The following is a 21,515-nucleotide window of genomic DNA, read 5'->3' as shown; positions in this document are numbered from 1 at the left end:
TATTCTGCATGTATGTTATATATGTGTAGACAACAAGGAGGTGCAATAGAAACCCCGGCCTCCAGGAACATTGCTCCCCTGACACCAGTCTTCACTGGGATCCCACTCCCTGTTCCTCTTTGCTGCAGGGAAATTCACACCCGCGGATCCTGGGCTGGGCCATCGCTGTCAGCACAGTCACCTGGGTCTCCATCAGGACCTCACTGCCCCTCTGAGAGCAGGTGGTATCACCCCCACGGAGAACAGGAGGAAGCCGGGCCCAGAGACCAGAAGAGTGGCTGAGGACCCTGCCTTGGAAGGGCCATTCTGGGGGTGCCCTCTGGGTGCCTTGAGCCTCCTCCCTGATCCATGTTGGGTTGATTGGTCAGGAGAATGCAGGGTGTTCTGTTCCAGGAGGAAGTGAATCAAGCAAGTGGTGTTTCTGTAGCACAGCTCATCCTGGGCCCAGGGCAGTGCACCCACCCCCCTGGGAGCCCAGCCCATGCAGCTGTCTGTCCGCACCTGCTGTCCTGTCCCACGTGGGGAGAGACGGGCAGGGAGGTGTGCTGCACACGTGTGCCCGCCACCCAGGGCCTGCGCGCCTTCGGGCAGAGCCTCTGCTGACAGTTTCATGTTTCTCTCATGCCTTGGTCTGGGCATCTTTAAGATCCTGCGCCAATCTCTCAAAAACGCCTTGAAGTTCACATTAACTTGTTCTTTTGCAAAGGGTGCTGTTCTGGACCTCATACCGCTGATGACAGCTGACTCTGGGCAGAGCCCTCCCTCCAAAGACAGTGACAGTGTTTTTGAGAGACAGCAGACATGTTATGACCAACCATTCTTTAACCTGATAATTAAAGAAGCTGTATATTTCATTATGAAAGCACTACAACTAACAGTTCAGATTCAGGAAATGGGGTAAAACCTAGAGAAGTAAAATAATTTCCCAGTAAGATTATTGGACATCTCCCTACAGTACAGCTATGTTTTTAGAAGCAAACCTCAAACATCTTGTCATTTCTTCTGTACATACTTTAGTTTATCCCTATATGTTAAAAAGGTCTTTGCCTGGTGGCCAGACCCTAAAGAATCTGCCCACAATGCAGGAGACCCAAGTTCATATCCTTCGGTCGGGAAGACTTCCTGGAGAAGGGAATGGCAACCCACTCCAGTATTCTTGCCTGGAGAACTTCATGGACAGAGGAGTCTGGCCAGCTATAGTCCGTGGCTTCACAGAGACTTGAACACAACTGAATGACTAACACTTTGAAAGTGTGTAAGTTAGCTCTGCCTATATTATTGGAATTTAGGCTCTTGCAACTTCCTTCATTTTAAATAACACTGCAGTGAACATATTTGTGTATGAAGTTTTCTCCTCATCTTTGAGGCTGTTTTTCTGGGGCTGGGCCCTGCAGATGACATTGTTGGGGTAAAGGGAATGAGCACTTCAAGGCTCCCTGTGTTTGACACATCCGCCCCCCACGGCCACCCACCCTGGGTGTCCCTGCAGGCTGATTTTGCCACCAAGGCCTTGGCCAAGGCCACCTATCAGCGCATGTTCCACTGGCTGGTCCTGCGCATCAGCAAGGCTCTAGTCAAGACCAAGAGGCAGGACGTCTTGTTCATCGGGATCCTGGACATCACTGGCTTCAAGATCTTTGATATGAGCTTCTCTCTCTCGAGCCCCTTCCCTCCTCCCAAGCCTCTGGGGCTGCCTTTTCCAGACATCTCTGTATATCTGCAGGTGAGGGTTGGGGAATTGTAGGGAGTGTGGCACAGCCCGCTGGGTGAGGGCCACACCTGTAGGCATTGTTGGCTTTATTACTGCCAAAGTTATGGGCAGCAAGTGGCAGAGCTGACTTCGCACCACCTGGCACCCAGCCGCCAGTGGCTGGATCCCAGGGCTTGGACCTAATTGAACAGGAGTGTCCTGAGCCTGTGGAGGTCCTGGCTTAGACGAAAGCTGATTCTTCTCGGCAAACTGTGTTGCTTGCACAGAGTGTCTAACAACTGGTTACACTCGGTTGCTGGGTTACACCCAGTCTGGGCCCATCCTCCTCATCAATGACAGTTGTTGATGAGAGACTCGTCCTGTCACAGCGGTGCTCCCAAGCCACTAGTGGCCCTTGTGTGCCATCCTGCACCTGGCCCCACTTTCTTGACTTCCCCTGCTTCGCTCGTTACGTTCCCAAGTATGTTGAAGCCCCTCTTGATTTTAAACTATGTCGAAGCCCCTCTTGATTTTAAACTACCTGTTTAAAGAAACACACTTTCTCTAATTACCTACAGTAATGTACCGGAATCCCCAGGTCCACCGCCACCTTTGTTAGAAATGCATGGGGACAGAGATGCCAGCAGGTAAGATCCCTTCAGGGCCAAGGTTCTGTGTTTCTTTGCAAGTCTGACTCCTTATCTGGCCCGTGCTGGCCCCCTCCTGCCCCCTTCCTGGTGTCCCTCCACCCCTCTTTCCCTGCACCAGGAGAAGTCCGTCCGCAGAGCATAACCCCGATCCAGGGCCTTGGCCTTTCTCCAGGACTCCGTGGTGGCTGGGGTGGCATGTGGTCAGCGGCCAGCTCTCCTCTTCTAGATCAAGGCCCTGGAGCTTGAGAGCAATCTGTACCGCATGGGCCAGAGCAAGGTCTTCTTTGGGCAGTCATGCTGGGCCACCTGGGTGAGGAGCGGGACCTGAAGATCACAGACGCCATCATCGGCTTCCAGGCCTGATGCGGGGGCTACCTGGCTGGGAAGTGAGTCCCGGGACGCCCACCACCGGCTCAGGGCCCCCAGCGGTCCTGTGGTGGAGGCACTGAGGAAGCGGGGCCTGGGCGCCCTCATGTAGGCAGGTGTCCCCCGGGGAGGCCACGTGACTTTCCCGCCCCCCTGCTTCCTGGGTTTCTGCCTGAGGTTTAAAGTGAGCAGGCGGGAGGGGTGACTGTGCTCCGATTTTCCCTGCAGGAAAAACCCCTGCCTCCCGCTGTCCCTCCCTGTGTCCCTTCTGTAGGGGTGACACCCAGAGCCGGGTGTCCCCAGAGGACCCCGAGTTCCGGGTCGAAGGCGCCCTGGTGTCCCGGTGGCTCCTGTGGGGGAGGGGCGGACTTGCGCAGGTCAGTGGGTGGGGCGGCTGCCCTTGAGCCCCTGACTCCTCTGTGCTTGGGCTCTGGGGCGTCTGTCCTGGCCTGAGCCCTGAGCCCTGGGAACAGGGTGTCAAATGAATGTTTGCAGGACGTGAGCTGCTGACACTCTCCCACCAAACACATGTCCCTGCGTTGCTGGAACAAAGCGCCCACCTCTCCCCTCCTCTCAGCTCCCTTACCTGCAAAACACAACAGATACATAACAGTTGGCTTTAAGACCAAACTATGGTTGGCTCTCCTCATGGAATAACCTTCTGTTCCTCCACAATCCTGGATGGTAGGGACCTTAATGGCCCAGGGACATTAACTGGGGTGAAGCAGCCCTGAGGGAAGGGCAGGCAGGCCTCCATGGGGCATCCAGGTCCACTGCAGTCACTTCTGCCTGAGGCATCCCAAGAAGTTCACCAGCAGTCCAGCTGCAGGACTCCAGACAGTGGGAACTTGCTTCTCCATTTCTTCATCCGTGAAACGGAGCCCACACTCCTAGAGCTGGTGTGAGAGTTCAATAGGAAAGGCGTGGACGGGGCGAGCACAATGCCTGGCACACACTCAACCCCCTATCCACAGAGGCTCTTTGCTCAGGAACCAAACAGGGGGCAGGGCCAGCTCTCCATTGTAGACTTCTCTGAGTCGCCAGGACACTGGTTTTCTGATTAAAGTCCTTCATTTGGAGAGAAAAAAAATCTGTTTTCAGGTGGAGATAAGCTGAGGTAGAAAAGGGCAGCATGCTCTCAGGCCTTCCCATGAACTTCTGCATCCACTTAATGGCAGTGACCACCAAGGTCGGCCCTCCTCATGTGGACTAAAGGCACTAGTTCCGTCCCTGCCAGCAGGGCTAAGTCTAGAGGGATCTGATCAAAAGGTGAAGGGGGAAGGGCATGGGAAGAATGGCTGAAGGGTGGCCTTAGGCCACTCTTCCAGACACCATGGGAGCAGAACAGGAAACAGTGGACTCTACAGGAGAGGTCACGGAGGGCTTCTCAGAGGAGGTGATTCCAGATTTGGGCTTTGCAGAAAGCATTTCACCCGGCTGGATGCAGCAGGTGTCCCTGACAGAAGAACCTAGAAGTGTGAGTGAATCCTAGAAGCCACCTGGACATGATCCTCAGCAGCAGAGTATGACCAGTATGCACTGAGGAACTGGTCTGCTCTAGGACTGCACCGCATGCTGAAGGCACGAAGGTGAATGAGGCAGGCAGGCTGGCGAGTGTAGGGTTGGAGGGGTGAGAAGATGGAAATGGGGGGGGGGCAGTGATTTGCCAAAGGACTCACAGTGTGTGGGGTGACAGGTCTTCCTTCATGGAGCCTGAGACGGAGTGGACTGTGTCAAGAACGTTGTGGAATGTCAGGACTGGGCTTCTTTCTCTAAGGGGGTCAGCTGGAGGTGGAAAGAGTCTCAGGGTGTGGCCTGCTGGGCCGGGTGTTTGTTTGACTTGAACCACTCAGAAGTGACAGCTTTGTTTTCAGTTCTGCTTCCCAGAGTATATCTGGGCACAGAGGGTGTGTGTGGTCATTGCAGAGATGCACAGCTGGTGGCTGCATCTGCACAACTGAGACATTCTGGATCTTGTTGACACTCAGCCAGAGGAAGACGCCTGGGTAAGCAGGGGAGAGGGACCCTGCCCATCTCCCCGTCCTCAGGATGAATGTCTGAGAAAGCATGATGTCACTAGTTGACAGAGGGAACTGGAAGCTCAGAGAGGTGAGCTCATGGCCAAGGCAGCAGGTTAAGCAGGGTCAGAGCCTGGAGGTGGAGGCAGGTGTGTCTGAGGACTTCCTCCCAGCCGAGGGCCCCTGAACAGAGCAGAGGGAGGGCGGCACCTGTCCGGGTGGGCTCAGCTCAGGGTGGGCTCCTGAGACGTGAGCGGTGAGCCCAGGAGGAAGGTGGGTGTTGGGGGTGCTCAGTACTTTGGGAAACTGGAGGAAGCAGAGCGGGTGGAGGAGGACAGGGGAGTCAGAGCCTCCCCTCCGATGGCCTGGCCACCTTGAAGCTGCCCCCAGGGTGCTAGGCTGGGGAGATGGGGTAAAGGGGAGGTTTTTCAGTTACAAGGAATCAGGGTTTGTGAAAAACCCTGCCTCTGAGTGCCAGGCTCAGTGCCAGGCCCTGGGGGAGACCTTGGCCTGGAGATGGACAGGACACCAAGTGGGGAGTCAAAGGGCGTGGGCTTCCTGTGTTCCCCGGGCCCTCTGCTCAGGATGTGGGTGATGGGAGGTCCTGTATGGGGAAGCTGGCCCTGCTGAAAGAAGTGAGAAGGGCTCAGTGCACAAGGTCCACATGCAATCCCGGTGTGGCAATATTAAGATAAAAAGCCAAACTCTACAGACATCAGTATAACAGGAGGGACATGAGCTTAGATCTATGTTTTTTACTGGCAGAGCCAACCCTAGAAACTTAGTGTTATTAAAACCACGTTCCCACCCCTCCCTCGTACCCATGTCTAATGGCCTGGTCTTGGCCTCCTCTCTGCCCAAAGAGAGCTGTGTGACCCTGGACAACCTACCTCCTGGGGAATTGGTTGTTCTACTCTCTTACTAAGGTTTTAAAAGCTGATTTCCATTTTCCCTGTGGGTGCAGATGTTTTTTCTGACCTGATTTATGGGATCCATGGCAATTTTAATTTCCAAGAGTCCAGCAGGTCAGAATTTCCTTTATATCTTGTGGAATGTGTGTATTTAGAAAGGTTTCCTCAAATCAATGTTACTGTTAATGCTTCCTTCAGCCTCTTCAGTTTTTTCTCTCTGGTTTACATTGGATCCTTTTGAATGATTGACTGATTACAACCTTTAGTTTCTTTTCCGTCTCTTTCTCTTCCTCTTTGTCCCCCTTCTACCCTCCCCCGCTTTCTAACTTTCACAGGGGAACTGGGGTTGTGCTGTGTCATCGAGAAGCTGGTTGTTTCATGTCCCCAGAAGGGGTCCCACCCCTCATATTTTGGCCAGGCTGTGCCCAGGAGGGTGGATGGTGCCCAGAGACCCTGGACAGGAGGAGCAGCAGAGAACAGACAGGGCCCCTTGTGATGTGGGTAGGGTTCTCAGACCTGGAGGCACTGAGCAATAAGAGAACCATGACCAGGAAAGTGTGACCTTCAAGAGGAGCTGGAGAGGAACTGGAGGAAGCTGACAGAGGGAGGCTAGGAGCTGGGCCTCCAGGGGCAAGTAACCAGTCACATAGTGAGGCCAGTGGGGAAACACATTTCCTGGGGAGGGGCAACCTGTGCCAAGTGGGGTGTCAGTCTCCTGCAGCAGGCCCTGTGGAGACAGACAGTGTGAGGAAGACAGGAGCTGGGGCAGTCGGGAGGGTCTGGGTGCTGGGCTAGGGACGTTCTTAACGCCCCTTTCCCTTCCCAGGGAGCATGGCTGCAGGCACATGAGGGAGATTGTTGGGGAGAATCTGTCTGCCCATGAGGAGGGGAGGGATGCATGACTGGCCATGCAGCTGGGCAGGGACAGGCTTCTCCAGGTTCCTCCCCTCTCCCACCAACAGCCTTTCTAGAAAGGGACCATTCAGAGGCTAACAGAGGAGGAAGCCCTGGACAGGAATCTAGCAGAGGAAACACTATCAGCATCTACACCCATGTGAGGCCACAGACAATGGTCAGGACCAGGCCAAGAATGGGAGGGAAGGACAGAAGGATGAGTCAAGTGTTCAACGCATTTACAATTGTTTGTCATCATCCAGGAGCCAGCCCTTCTGCCTGAGCCCTCCTCTTTTTTCTGACTTGACTCTGTTCTCATGTTTCAAGATTTCCATAGGCTGACCTGTCTCCTGGGGTCCTGCAGCTTCTGGGCAGAGAAGGAGGCAGCGGGCCATCCAGCTTTCCTCTCCTATTTACTTGGAGGAGGGCCTGCCTTTGTGAATTCTCTCCCATCCACATGACAATGCCGCCAGCCTTTGCCACCAGGCACACCCCCTAAACACAAGCTGATGGTCACTGTTCCTGAGGGGGAGCTGTGGGCATCGCAGAGGAGGGTGTAGAAGGAAAGATTCTAGGAGTGGAGCTTAGGTAAGGGGATTTGGGGGGAGCTCTAAGGAAATGGGGTTGTTCTAGATTGGGTGCTGCAGAGAATGGGGGGCAGCACTACCAGTGGGGTCTCAGTGACTCCATCAGTGGAGAGGGGAGACCAGAGCGAGGATAAAGCTGTAATGGGTAAAGAAGGAGCAGTCATGCTTTTCAGCCAAGGGAGGGGGCGAGGTGTGGGTGAGGGCGCAGTGATGGGTGTTTGCTGTCTCCTCACTCTTGCTCTCAGGGTGACCCTGTGTGAGGCTGGAGTTCTGTGAGAGCCTTTACATCCAACAGGAGAAGAGCATCGCCCTGTTGTGACACCAGGCCAGCCTCGGGATGTCAGGGGTTCTTTCTTTCTCAATCCTTTATGAACATTCGTGTAAATAAACAGAGACGAATATACCCATAGACGTCAAGACTCCTCTTATTATTAAATTCAATTAACACAGAATATTTCCATCACATTCACTCTTCTTTGCACCATAGAGACAAAAGAAAGGTACCACATCAGGTGTGTCCAGCCCTTCGCAGCCTCATGGATGCAGCCCTCCCAGCTCCTCTGTCCATGGGTTTCCCAGCAAGAGTCCTGGAGTGGGCAACCATTTCTTTCTCCAGGGGATCCTCCCTGCCCAGGGATCCCATATCTCTTTCACCTTTCGTCCCCTGCATAACCACTAGCATTCTTTTTAAACTTTATGTCTCTCGTTTTGGCCATACATTTCTAAAGTCCTCTCATTTGAGTTTTATTATGAACTCATGACCTTTCACAGACTCAACCTGTCTCAATGAAATGTATTCATAGCAATCATTATCTTTTATTATTATTATACGTGAATGTCCCCTTATGACCACTACTCTGACCATCTTCAAGACCATCCTGTCTTTGCAGGAGGGGAGATGCTGTTCTCTGGGATTCACCTCCCCGGCAAGGGGTCTTCCTTCCTTTGGGGGGACAGAAGCCCATGGGTACACACGTGGGTGGGCAAGATGCTGCTGGACAATATCTGTTTATAGTCCACTCACGCTTTTCAGCCAAGCATGTTCACTCTCGTTACTCTGGTTTAGCTCTATTTTCATGCCTACTTTTCTAGAGAACTAAGTTTCATCAACACAAACATGTCTCTTACACTGACAATTGTCACAGCAGGAGTCACACATTTCTTGTTGGCATTTAATTCAACTGCCTCCATGATCTTTAAGGGGGTGGCCCTAGAAACCACCCCATTCTTGTGGGTTGTGTCTGCTATAAAGTGACTTCTGTTGTCTTACAGTTAAAACAATCCAGTCCTAAGAGCATATGGTTAAAACAGATCAATTTGTACAGAGGGTTCTGCTCATTCCTTCCCAAGGAAAAGCTTCTTCTTTAGATAGTTAATCAGTCTCTTTAAGTGATATTACTACTTTGGGAGGTAGAATAGTGTGAGAATGTGTATGCAGGAGACAGGAACCTGGATTTGGATTCTGGCTCTAGCACTAGCTGTGTGCCTTGAGTATATTCCTTAACATCTCTGAGCTTCAGTTTCCTTTCTTATAGGATCATTGTGAGAACTAAAAGGAAGTGAATTCATCCCAAGCAATTGGGAAGGTGCCTGGTGCAAAGTGGGAAGTCATCAACCACAATCGCTAATAAGTAGTAGGTATTGCATTTTGCTTTTTCTTGACTTAAATTTGATAGGATTTATTTAAATTTGATAGGATTTATTTACTTATTATTAGGAAAAATGAGGGTTTCAGTTATTTTTCTACTTTCTATTGTACCTGTCCCCTTCTTCTCCTTATATCATTATCCCACTAATTGTATATCCTCCGTTAAGAAGCTTTGTACTTGTAAGCACTTTATTTACATCCTTGTTTCTTATGCTCTCGACTGGACCTACTATTTCTTGATTCCCAGCTTTATAAACTGAGATATTAATCCTCCTCCTCCCTTCAGTGCTTTGCCTCCCAAGTTCTAGAAGTGTATTTCGATTTTTAAATTAACAAGTACATTTACTTCACATATTTAAATACTCTGTTTCATTTTAAAAGGTAAAGATTGTATTATAATGACTATAAATGAAAGAAAACTAAGATTTTTGAATCACTATATTATACATCTGTGAGTTATATCGTATTATTTTTTTTTCCCAGAGTTCTAGGACTTTTAATTTGTCCCAAAATTGCTGAAGCAAAAATCATGATAAAACATTCGGCTTTCCTCTACAACCCCCAACGCAAAAAAAAAAAAAAAAAAAAAAAACAAACTCCGTAGGAAAAAAATGGTTTTGTACATGGGAAGAAACAATATAAATTCAAAACTTACAGATAAGGGTTAGCTCTATCACTCATCTCTTTAAAAAGTTTATATGAATATCCAGTCAACACCAACAGGGTTATCTCCCTTGAAATGTTATCTATACGAATTTCCAAGTAGACCACAGGGCTGTGTACTGTCTTGGAATGTCCTCAGAAGGCTCTGCCATTGATCAGGTAACAGAGTAAAAACCCCAGAGTCCTTTCTTTCAGATGGAAGAGGGAGAGACAGGGATAGAAGAAACTATTCAAACTTCGTCTTCTTTCCTTGTGGCTTGTGGTCTCCTCCTCCTCCTCTGCCTCCTCGGAAGCCTCCTCGCCCTCCAAAGCCTCCCCGGCCTCTGCCACCAAATCCACCTCGGCCACCTCTGCCACCACCTCGGCCTCCAAAGCCACCTCTGCCTCCTCCTCGACCACCAAAGCCACCTTCACCCTTAGGTTTGGCCCAGTCTAAAGTGACTTTGTTTCCATCGATTTCACCATCTTCCATGGCCTCCTTGGCAGCTTTGGCATCTTCCTCACTATTGAAGTCTACAAAACCAAACCCTTTGGAGGATCCAGTCTCCCGGTCAGTGACTATCCTTGCTCGAACAGAGCCATCAAACTCCTTTAACGTCTCTTCTGTGGTATCCTCAGAGAGACCTTTGACAAACAGAGTTTTGGATGGCTGGCTTCTTGCATTAGGTGATCCCCTGGGTCCTTGCAACTCCAGTCTGATGGCTCTGCCCTCAATTTCCCTTTTATTACATGAATTTAAAGCTTCTTTAGCATCTTCAAATGAAGCAAATTCTATAAATGCATACCCTTTATTTGCCATTTTGGTTCTGGGGCACCTTGATATGAGTTGCCTTCTCAAAAACTTCCTGAAGAGTTTCTTCCGTTGCACTATAGGAGAGGTTGCTTAAAACCAGGGTTTTTGATTCACCACTCCAAGTGCTATTCTTTCCCCCTCTATGGTCTTGACTTTGACCTTTCTCTCCGGTGTGGTACAGAGAAATGGATCGCCCATCTATCTCTGTTCCCTGCTTTTCTTCCAAGGTTTTTTCTGCATCAGCTTCTGTCTTAAATTCAATATAAGCAACCCCTTTACTCTTTCCATCCTTGCTGACTAATCTGATCTCCACAGCATCTTCAAACACTTCTTTTAATTCATCCTGAGTAACTTTGTAAGGCAGATTTTTAGCCAAAAGTGTTCTTGCATCTCGATCTTTCTTACTGTCTTTTCCCTTTGGTTTCTCTAGTTTACTTTCATTGCCAAAGACTTTTAAACCAGTGAGTTCCAAGGCTTTTTCCAGGTCTTCAGCAGATTCAAAATCCACATAGCCAAACTTCCTAGACACACCAATTCTGACATCGACAACAGCAAGATCATTTTTAGCAAAAAGATCACTATACCCGTTTTCAATTCAGGAGCAGATTTATTGAAGTTCAGGATTCCAACAAAGAGATTGAAAGATGTAGTTGGTTCTGTGCCTTCCACTTTTTGTTTCTTGGCTTCAGGAGCTGCTTTTTGTTTGGCCATTTCCTTCTTTCGTTTTCCAGGTGCTTCTTTGACAGGCTCTTTTTCCTTTTCCTCCTCTTCTTCCTCCTCCTCATCCTCCTCTTCCTCCTCATTGTCGTCCTCCTCTTCATCATTGTCACCCTCTTCCTCCTCCTCTTCATCATCATCATCCTCTTCATCTTCATCTTCAGCAGCGCTCTTGGCCTTCACAGGAACAGCTTTTACTGGAACTTTCTTTCCTTTGGCTGGTACAATCTCCATAGGTTCTTCTTCAGAGTCATCTTCGTCCTCCTCATCCTCCTCATCCTCCTCCTCCTCCTCATCGTCATCATCCTCGTCATCCTCGTCATCTATGGCAGGAGCACCACCAAAAGCAGCAGCTGCCTTCCTCACTGCTGGTTCATCCTCCTCTTCATCTTCGTCATCTTCCTCTTCACTGTCATCTCCCTCTTCTTCATCACTGTCTTCCTTCTTGGCATTCTTGTCGTTCTTTGCTCCCTTGCCTGAGGCAGCTGCTCCCTTCTTACCAGAGGTTGCTACCAATGCTTTGCCTGGGGTGGCTCCCTTTTTGCCAGGTGTTACCACAGCTTTGGCAGGTGTAACTGTCTTCTTGGCTGGCATAGCTGCTGCCTTTTTGCCAGGGGTGACAACTGCTTTCTTTGCCGGTGTGGCAACTGCAACCTTTTTTGTTGGGGAAACCATCATCTTCTTTGCTGGAGTCGTGGTAGCCTTCTTGCCTTTTTTCTGAGGGATAACAACCTCTTCTCCACTGCTCTCATCGTCTTCATCTTCGGACATTTCCTCATCTTCACTATCTTCTTCTACCTCCATTGGGGGAGGAGCCATTTTCTTGGAGTCACCTTGATTTTTACCGGCCTTTGCGAGCTTTACCATGATGGCGGCTTATTAACGGCGGAGTGTGTAGCGAGCGAGCGGCGCAGACGAGCCCAGAGGAACCTAAGCACCGTCGATGGCGGCCGCTAATCCCTGAGCGCGCACGCTTGGCTGCCAGCTAGCGCTCGAGACTGAGGCGAAAGGATATTATATATATTCATATTACGTCAGTTTTAAAACAGTCTTCAAAGGACTTGGACAGAGATATATTTACTTTAGATTAAAAAAAATAAAAGAGTTTACATTTTTTGTGAGATTTTAATACATTTTTTATGAGCTAATTTGTACCATATAGCTGCCGATGCTTCTCAGCAGGTCCGTTCAGTTCACTCGCTCAGTTGTGTCAGACTCTTTGTGACCCCATGAACTGCAGCACACCAGGAATCCCTCTCCATCACCATCTCCCGGAGCCTATCCAAATTCATGTCCATTGAGTCGGTGATGCCATCCAACCATCTCATCCTCTGTCATCCCCGTCTCCTCCTGCGCTTTAGTTTTTCCTGATCTTTCTCACTGTCTTCATCTTCACCCCTTGCACTGTTTCTCTTCAACATTTCCTCCATTTCTCTCCAACTGTGCCTCATGGGATACCGAGCCCCCTGTCCCCACAGACTCTGGATTTCGTACCCTATTCTGGACTGGTTTCTCTCTAGGTCTGCTGTGCACCCAGCTGGGATCCTTGGATTCCTTTCCCACTGGGTTTATGTTCCTGATTCCTGGATCCCACGTCTATCTCTCTCATGGGTATCCTTTACCTTCCTCCATAATTAAACAGAGACGTAATCTATTATTTTTTCCTGCATCTCATTGTCAAGTAACCTTCTAAAAGTCTGGTGAAGAGTGAAGGCTGCTGTGACTATGGGATGGGATGTGGGGTTGGTCAGCTGGTCCCCTGCTCTCCCCTTGGCCTCACACTCATCTTGCTCCCTCTCTGGGGCTCTGCCCAGCAGACCATTCTTCTCTCCTGTGAACACGCTCCCTGTTTCTCTCTCTCTACTGCACTCCTCTTTATTCAGCTATCACTTCTCCATCCAGTGAGTCTTCAAACATTTGTTAAAGACTCTGGTCTCCTATTGCTCCCATGCTTGTTTTTATTAACAGCAGAGGGATGAGAGGCAGGCTATGGGTTCTTGACCCAGTGAGTGGGGTGGAACCAGGGTACCAAGGGCAAGACTTCTGAACTTAGGTAAGTCAGGTAACATCTATGTGTCAGCTTCCTTATTTGTAAATGAGGATACAATGGTACACATCTCAAAAGCTAATGGAAAAACATATGAGGTACCATTGGTAAAGTTTCAGAGCCGATACCAATACAGAGCAACAATTACAAACACAAGTTGCTCTTATCAGTGCAAGTGAAAGTTGCTCAGTCATGTCTGACTCTTTGTGATCCCTTGAATTACATAGAACATGGAGTTCTCCAGTCCAGAATACTGGAGTGGGTAGCCGTTCCCTTCTCCAGGGAATCTTCCCAACCCAGGGATCGAACCCACATCTCCTGAATTACAGGTGGATTCTTTACCCACTGAGCCACAAGGAAAGCCCAAGTGAAGATGTTTCCACTCGATTTTGAACCAGAGACCTTTTGAGTGTTAGGTGAAGATGGTAACCACTACACTACAGAAACCATGCACTCTTATCAGTAGATGGTACTATACCAGTATATACCTTTACCATCATTTCAGTCAAGTCTCAGGAGGAGTAGTTGACAGATGCTCTTTTGCTTTCTTAAAAATCGTAGCTACACATCATCAACACTTGCTTTCCTTCCTCATCTCCCATGGCAAGTTAATCACATGCAGAACCAAAATAAATTATTTAATGATAAAGATATGATCTTTTTTTAAAAAGAAAGACCACTGAGAATGCATATATCTGAAAGGATGAAAACCCTCATATATTATAAGTGTGAACATAAATTGCTACAGGTTCTTTGCATAGCATTTGGCTCTAGGTATGGAAATTTGTTAGGTGTTGATGCCATCTGATCTTAATTCTACTTCTAGATATAGCTTAAGGATACAGTCTCAGATGTAGTTGAAGTTTTATACAAGGTGAATATTCTTTGCACTATTATTTACATAAAGGATTAGAAACTATATCAAGTCCAATATTCAGGAGGGGAAAGCAAGGAGGAAAGAAAACCTGCAGGTGTTCTCAGCCACTCAGAGCAGGGAGACAGGAATTGGGGCAGGGCTGGTGGGACTCCAGGCCCTTGTGGGAAAAAAGGCTCTTGCAGAAGCAAGGAGGACCTGGGCTCTGGGAGCTGTATCACCAGGGACTTTATCAAGGAGAGACTTGAGCACAGGGAGCTCATCATTTTGGAATGAAAAGAGTCATTTACCAATTAACATATATCCACAAATAAATATTTTTGTATATTAGAGGGAGTAGAGCATAGTCATCACAAATGTGTGATTTGCATCAGTAAGACTCGGGTTCCAGTCCAGACTCTGGCACCAGCATGAAAACTTGGACTGAGCTAAGTTTACATGACTTTCAGGAGCCAGCATGTAAAAGACACTGGATCAATATTATCATTAATATTAGTCATTACCAATTTGAAAACACAGGTGTCCCAACCTCACATCATTTCCAGAGTATCACCTCCTATCTGTTCTTCTAGTCTCTGGTTTGATTGTTCCTATAACGTCACAGATGGCTGTCTCCTGTCTGAGTATCTTCTCCTTTTGCCCCAACAGGAGAGCAGGACTCTGACTTGGCTTGGAAGGGGCTGTAGGAGGTAAATGACTTTGCTGAACTGTCACCCAGCAGAGCGCAGGAGACAGAGAACCACACTGGGCTAAGTCCCTGGAGGACCTGGTGGCTGACTGAGCAGAACCCACCAGAGAACTTGGCCCTCACTGCTCCCTGAAGCCGCTGCACCCTCACAGTGGAGCTCACAGTCTATTTCTCTTCCCCAGGGGTGAGGTCACACCTCCTTCCAGCCTGACACAGACAAGGAGCTGATGGGAGGTCTCTGAGAGCCTCTGCTGCCAATATGAGCTCAGAAAACTTCGGAAACTGCTCAGGTAGTCAGCTGCCTCTTCTCTGGAAGGTTCCTACTGGTGACCCAGAATTGAGGGTGGTGTTTCCAGTCTGAGTTAAAGTCCAGAGGAATCAAGAACCATGAAGAGGATGGATAAGCATCCTTGAGCTTCCAAGAGAGACCAGGAGATTCCCCTCATCCCGGGGTCCCCCCACAGACTCCTTCCCGGCCCTCTGCTCAGGATCCATGACCAAGGTGCTGATTTCCTGCCTCTCCCAGCACCCAGCAAGTGACTCAGAACAGAGGCCAGGAGAGCACATGCGGCGCATGGACAGCAGACAGGAGTCCCCGAGGCCAGGCAGGCCTGGGAGAGAAGGGCCTCCAGCATCACTGGAGGTTCTCCTGCTCTCTGCCTTGGCTCAAACCTCCTGCTGCTCCCAGACCCTGGGGCGTCATCACAGAAGCTGTTTCCTCTGGCTCTTTCCCAGCCACCTGCCCAGCTGCACTGCAAGGGTCAGTGGACCCTGCACTGAATCCTAGTCTGGCCTTTGCCGCTTCCTACTTGCAGGGGAGGGGTGGTGGGGATTACATCTGGCTCCACCCCTCCTCCACCTGTTTGATCCCCTCCCCTGCCCATCCTAGGGTCTGTGGTCGGAAGCAGGAATCCTCTCACATAGTAGTTTTACTCAATGGCGTGTGGTCCAAAAGTCTTTTTTAAAATTAGGTAACATGAGTTTGTAATGTTTTCTAAGTTTCGTGTCTACAACATTATATTTCTGCTTCTATATACGCTACTGCATGCTCACCACCAAAACTGAGTTGCAAAGAACCCACATTGTGTGCTGTAGAGTAGAATGAACAAATCATGTAAGGAGGATTCAAAGTCATGTCCAAGAAATGTCTGACACTTGACCTTGGATTCAACCTCAGAGCTTTCGGCTCTGTGGCCTTCGGCTGTCCATACTCCTGTCTGAGTTTCATGTTCCTCTTCTGTGAAATAAGAAGAATGCCTCTTTGTGTGGATTTACCAAGAAACACATTTTATATCAAGTCCCAGCCCACACACATATATATAGCCTGGCCACCAATATCTTACCTACAATTTCATAACCTCCAGATCTCTGAAATCACACAGGGATTTTGATAATTCACTGGGGAGTAGTCTTACCCTGCAATGATCTCAGGCTATTTATAGTCATTACATTCTTTATCCCATTTTACATGAGTATTCAATTGTTTCACTGCCCAAACATGAAAGCATTCATTTATAGGCTGCTGCCAGTCTATTCTGGAAGTGGTAACTAACAGATCACACTTGCTCTTTCTTCTCTTTGTATGTGTGTGTTCAGTTGTTCAGTCATGTCCAACTCTTTGCAACCACATGGACTGCAGCCTGGCAGCCTCTCTATCCATGGGATTCTCCAAACAAGAATATTGGAGTGGCTTGTCATGCCCTCTTTCAAGGGATCTTCCTGGCTCAGGGATCAAATCTGCATCTCTTATATCTCCCGCATTGGCGGGCAGGTACTTTCCCACTAGAACACCCTGGGAATACACCTATGACCTCAATTTACCTGGGAATCCCATGTAGGACCTCATTTCACCTAGCCTCCTTACAAGCCCTATCTTAAAAAATGTCACCTGGGGGTTAACTCTTCAACACAATTGGGGGTGGGGGGACAGTCCATCCATAACCCTAGGTGACCTCACCAAGAGCACCACAGGTGACTGCTGCTCAGCAAGATGAATTTTAACTACTTTATACTCAATAATGTTTATATTCCACCACAAATTATTCTAATCTTATTCCCTTTTCTTTCATCTAGATATTGAGATCTTTTTTGAGGAGGTCGTTGAATGTCTCTGGGACATACTGGGCAGAAAGGAACTGCTCCACCTGCTGAATGAATTCCTGGAAAGAATTAAGACTGAGGCCGGTTTGTCCAGGTAACCTGCCCATGTGCACCAGGATGGTCACCCATGTCCCCGGCACCAGGCTAGCTTCCTCCTGGCAGGCACACCTCCTCCAGGCAGGAACCGGTTGTTGGGGTCAAGGATATTCCTTCTCAAGATCCCATCAGGAATGTTTCCTCCATGTCATTTGCTGACAGTGAATGATCCTGGGTTGAGAAGAGCTGAAACCTGCAAGGAAGGCGCAGGTTATGTGACCTTGGACAAGTTACTGAACTACTCTCTGCTTTAGTTTCTTCATCTTTTCATTTTTATTGTGAGGACACTGAGATCATGCATGTAAAGTGCTTCCCATAATGACAAAGTAAGGAATCAGTCAATATTAACACTTGAAAAACTTATTGGGAAGAGACAGGGCCCAAGGATCTTCTTTCTGGTGATGAGAACCAAGCAGAATATCCTTTGGGACAAGTTAGAAAATCCTGACACCGTCATCTGTATCCCTGGCTTCTGCCTACAGTCTTTCTATTCCCCATGTTAGGAACTGTACCAACTCTGCAGGGACCTGCTTGCCCATAAGGCAGAGAGGCTAGAGAGGAGCTGGAGGAGCTGGTGGTATCCTGGATCTAGCCCTGCCCAAATCCTGAGCCTTACAGGGCTTAAGACTTTGAATATCAGATCTGTCCTGTGTCCAATGGGAATAGCAATTCAGTCTGATGGATTATAGTGACGGCCTCAGAGTGAACTGCAGGGTCAGAGGTGGGAAACCAAGAGCAATCTTCTTGTCCAAAGGACCAGGGAGGCCTGGACCAGGGTCAGACCCAGGGGTCAGGGTGAAGCAGAGGGTCCAGGTTGGAGGACTATGAGGTAGGCTTGGGCAGCAGGACCGGGACTAGAGTGAGGAGAGTGGGCCTTAAGAACACAGAACCAAAGTGGCTGTGACCCTCGCGGAGGTCCTCTTAGTAGAGGGGGGGACATTTCTTCCCTCTCTGATGGGATCCCCTCATGCTGGGCTAGAGGGCCCTGGGTGACCGTGTCTGCACACCCTGCCTTGGACCTGGGTTCTCACTCAATCTGGGATCCTCTTCTAATCTACGTGGAGTCCCCCTGATAGTGGGGAGGCCGAGTGGCTCAGTGAGCCCTCCAGAGTCACAAAGAGTGGCTGCGACTGTGTGTCATTTGAGGGATTCTGAGGAGCCTCACACATCCCCAGACAAGAGGAAATGCTTCCTCCACCAGCTGTGCAAGTGCCGGTCTCCTCAGGCTCAGGCATTCGGAAGGATATTTCCTCAAGTCCATTGTATCTTTAGAGGTTCCACAAAGTTGCACATGACCTTGGGCTGCAGGCAGGTGAAGCTGTCGCCAGGTAAACTGTGAGTAAAGCTGGTGACCCCTGAGTGGTTGAGGGTGCTGGGTCATGGGTCAGGAGTCAGTGAGGTGAGCTGGAGAGTCCAAGGGAAACCAGGGCTCATAGCACATCTCCTGCTTCCCTGTCAGTGGGGGCAGTGGGTAGACCCCTGTGACCTTCTACTGAGAAGGTCAAGGGCACAATGCTTAGAAGACAGCAGATGGCAGACCAAATGATTATAAACTGCCTTCTAGCTCTGACTTTTGGGGTTTAAAAAATTCTAAGTCATAGAGACAGCCAACCTGCAAAGCGTAAGGGCACAGTGCCCAGGACTGGCCTTACATTGATTTCAATGGCAAATTTAGGGGATCCCCAAAACAACGCTCAGGTTCAAGAATTCCCTATAGAATGGACAGGACTCACTTAAAGCTTCATGATCCCAGCTACAGTTTACTACAGAGAAGGAGAAAAGCGCCCACCAGTCAGAGGGCAGATTCTGGGCAGATTTCACAGACGAAGCTTCCATTGTCCTCAGGGCACGTACTGACCTGGATTCGGTGTGTGACAAGATGCACAGAGTACTGCCCATTAGGGGCACTCACCTTGTTTAAAAGCCAGATTACCCTGACCTCTCATCTCCAGCCCCTCCTGGAGGTCAGACTCGTGCCCTGGTGTCCAGCTCTACCAGATGGCAGAACTGATACCATGAGACCCACAGACCTTGGGCCACTCGTCACCTTGTCCGACTGACCGGTGGCCAAAGGCCCAGGCAGGCAAGGACATGCCTATCAGCTGGAATTCTAGGGGCTTAGGGATCACTTCCCAGTAGCCAAGGGCAAAGAGCAGGGAGACTTTTCACTACACACCGAGGCCCTTGAATGAAGGTTTTCTCCTCCAGTGCTATGTGTCTTTGTGGATCTGTGGAGTTCCCACTCCAAAGACTATTTCAAAGTGATGCTGTTGACCCACCTGTGAGACGTCTTTACCACATACCTTTTCTCTGGCTAAGCTATATGACCTGTGGGATCCTCATTCCCCAACCAGGGATTGAGTCAAGGCCAGCAGTGGGAGTTCAGAGTTGTAACCTCTGGACCACCTGGGATTTCTCTCAAATATCTCTCTTAAGTTGCCAGTATCCTAAGGTGACTTTCGTTTACCTATTCCAAGTTTAGCTATGTCATGATGGAGCATCTATAAAGTATGAAACGTGTTTAATATTGAAAGAGAAAAATTTACATTTATAAAAATCTTTTCTAATTGATTGTAACATATCTGTATTTATGCGGAATAGATATTATGGAGCCAATTTTACAGACAAGCAAACTGCCTTTCTAATCCCTTGACCTTCATTGTTACAGGGAAGATGCCAAGGAACTACACAAATATCTGAAGGAATTGAACAGAGCCTTGGTTGAGGAGGACCAGGAAAGACTCACCAAAGAGCAGCTGGACAGGAGGAGGTTTCTAATTAAGTTTCCTCGGGTCAGACGGCAGCTGGAGGAGTTCATAGGCAAGTTCCACGAGCTCGCAGACAAGGTTGACAAGGTGCATAAGGGATGTACCATCTCCAACGTGGTGGGCTACAGCACCGGTGCTGTGTCTAGTATTCTGACCATTGTTGGCCTGGCTCTGGCACCCGTGACAGCAGGGGCCAGTGTGGTGCTCTTGGCCACTGGGATAGGGCTGGGAGCAGCAGCGGCTGTGACCGGTGTGTCCACCACTATCATCGAACATGTGAAGAGGTCATCAGCAGAAACCGAAGCCAGTCACATGATGTCAAGTGTTGTCAAGAAATGGAAGGTTCTCCTAGAGGTACTCAAGGGCAACCCCCACATTGTTGATACAGCAGAGAAAGTCACAGAAGCTGTGCAATGCATTGAAGTGAACATCCATGCCATGGAGACAGGCAATGTCAACCCTGACTCTGCACCCAATGCACACATCTACATGAGCCCTGCGAGGATCTCAGTCCCAGCCATCCAGCACATAGAGGGGGGTTTCAAAGCCACAGCTTTAACAATAACCAAAGGAGCCCGGATTGCGGGCTTGGCCACTGCAGGGGTCTTCCTTCTGGTGGATGTGGGCTTGCTGGTGAAGGAGTCAAAGCACTTGCACGATGGTGCCAAGACAGTAGCAGCTGATAGCCTGAGGCAGCGGGCATGGGAGTTGGAGAGGAAGTTGGAGGAGCTCACCCAGATCTATGAGAGTCTGCAGGAGGACCTGATTTAGCCACCCCCAGAGCTGTGTGGGGTCCAGGGACACGTGAGGGGCTAACATGCAGAGGTACCTTGTTAGAGGGAAAGACAGGGAGACCACATTAATGAAGCTGGGGGTTAGGAATTGGCATTTCTGTGGTTGAGCACAGCAGTGCAGGGATGGATGTAGGTGATGGATGAGGAGAGGGAAGGAAGGGGCCTGGAGCCTGGATTAAGGGAGGAGGGGGCACCAGAGAATGAGAGGCGGGGAGAAGCGACTTTTTTTTCATACTAAGAACTTTTTACTTTGTGTTGGAGTATAGCCGATTAATAATGTTGTGATAGTTTCAGGTGAACTGCAAAGCGACTCAGCCATACACACACATGCATCCATTTTCCCCCAAACTCCCCTCCCATCAGAAACCACTTCCTTTGGACTAAAGATGACCCTGGAGGCAGAATAAAGGAAGAGTCAGGTGAACTAGCAATAAAAGGCCCGGTATACAAACGGGGTGAAAATGGGATAAAGTCAGAGAGTTAGGATTGTTGGGATCCAGAAGGAGCAGGGGCTCCTCTATCACCATCCCTAGGCTGTGATGTCCCAGCAAGAAGAGTTTTCCCCTGCTGGTGGTCTCTGGACCTCTCCTCCACATCAACTCACCTGTGGCCCTAGCTGATGTATCTTAATAAGGCAGTGACTTCTTTTGTTTGTTTGTTGTATTGAAGGATAATTGATTTACAATATTCTGTTAATTTCAGGTATACAGCAAAGTGATTCAATCATACAGGTATCTATGTATTTATCTGGGCTTTGCAGGTGGTAAAGAATGTGTCTGCTAAGCAGGAGACACAGGTTTCATTCCTGGGTAGGGAAGATTCCCTGGAGGAGGAAATGACACCCCACTTCAATATTCTTGTCTGGGAAATCCCATAGACAGTGGAGTCTGGCATGCTACAGTCCATGGGGTTGCAAAGAGTCAGACATGACAGAACATCTGAGCATGTGTATATCTATATTCTTTTTTATTCCTTTCCATTATAGCTTATTATAGTTCACTACAAGATATTGAATACTGTTCCTATGCTATTACAGTAGGCAGGCCCTTGTTTATCTGGTGTGTATCTGTTAACCCCATCTCCTAATTTATCTGTCCCCCCAAAGCTTTGGTAAAAATTTCCTTTTCTATGTCTATGAGCCTGTTTCTATTCATTTGTTCACTTGTATTATTTTCTGGATTCCACGTATAAGTTCATATCACATATTTGGT

General features: G+C 48.9%; 2 protein-coding genes and 1 pseudogene across 6 annotated transcripts in view; 1 reads left to right on the top strand and 2 right to left on the bottom strand.

Moving 5' to 3' along the window:
• LOC122680078 (apolipoprotein L3-like) overlaps positions 1-21,515 on the bottom strand; it is a 411,694-nt gene that overhangs the window by 155,846 nt on the left and 234,333 nt on the right. The window lies entirely within an intron of this gene.
• LOC122680085 (apolipoprotein L3-like) lies at positions 4,629-21,180 on the top strand. Of its 4 annotated transcripts, none has more exons than XM_043881010.1 (5): positions 4,629-4,712; positions 8,652-8,750; positions 14,729-14,836; positions 16,620-16,740; positions 19,411-21,180. In XM_043881010.1, the coding sequence occupies exons 3-5, from the start codon at positions 14,806-14,808 to the stop codon at positions 20,279-20,281; spliced, it is 1,023 nt and encodes a 340-aa protein (XP_043736945.1). In that variant the 5' UTR covers positions 4,629-4,712; positions 8,652-8,750; positions 14,729-14,805; the 3' UTR covers positions 20,282-21,180. The 4 variants fall into 4 exon arrangements, 3 of the variants coding, with proteins under 3 accessions (XP_043736945.1, XP_043736947.1, XP_043736946.1); XM_043881012.1 differs by having other exon boundaries at positions 8,652-8,754; XM_043881011.1 differs by lacking the exon at positions 4,629-4,712 and adding an exon at positions 4,744-4,815.
• Positions 9,234-11,819, bottom strand: LOC122680072 (annotated as a pseudogene). The gene has a single exon (XR_006336603.1). The product of XR_006336603.1 is annotated as a nucleolin-like (transcript).

The sequence above is a fragment of the Cervus elaphus genome, chromosome 22 (assembly GCF_910594005.1).
Source record: "Cervus elaphus chromosome 22, mCerEla1.1, whole genome shotgun sequence".
NCBI classification, from domain to species: Eukaryota; Metazoa; Chordata; class Mammalia; order Artiodactyla; family Cervidae; genus Cervus; species Cervus elaphus.
This window is presented reverse-complemented; position numbering and strand designations above follow the sequence as displayed.

Excerpts from the sequence above, each read along its gene's own strand:
- LOC122680085 (XM_043881010.1), top strand. The coding sequence starts at position 14,806 with ATGAGCTCAGAAAACTTCGGAAACTGCTCAG. Across the intron at positions 14,837-16,619 it reads AAACTTCGGAAACTGCTCAG|ATATTGAGATCTTTTTTGAG; the intron begins GTAGTCAGCTGC and ends TCTTTCATCTAG. Across the intron at positions 16,741-19,410 it reads ACTGAGGCCGGTTTGTCCAG|GGAAGATGCCAAGGAACTAC; the intron begins GTAACCTGCCCA and ends TCATTGTTACAG.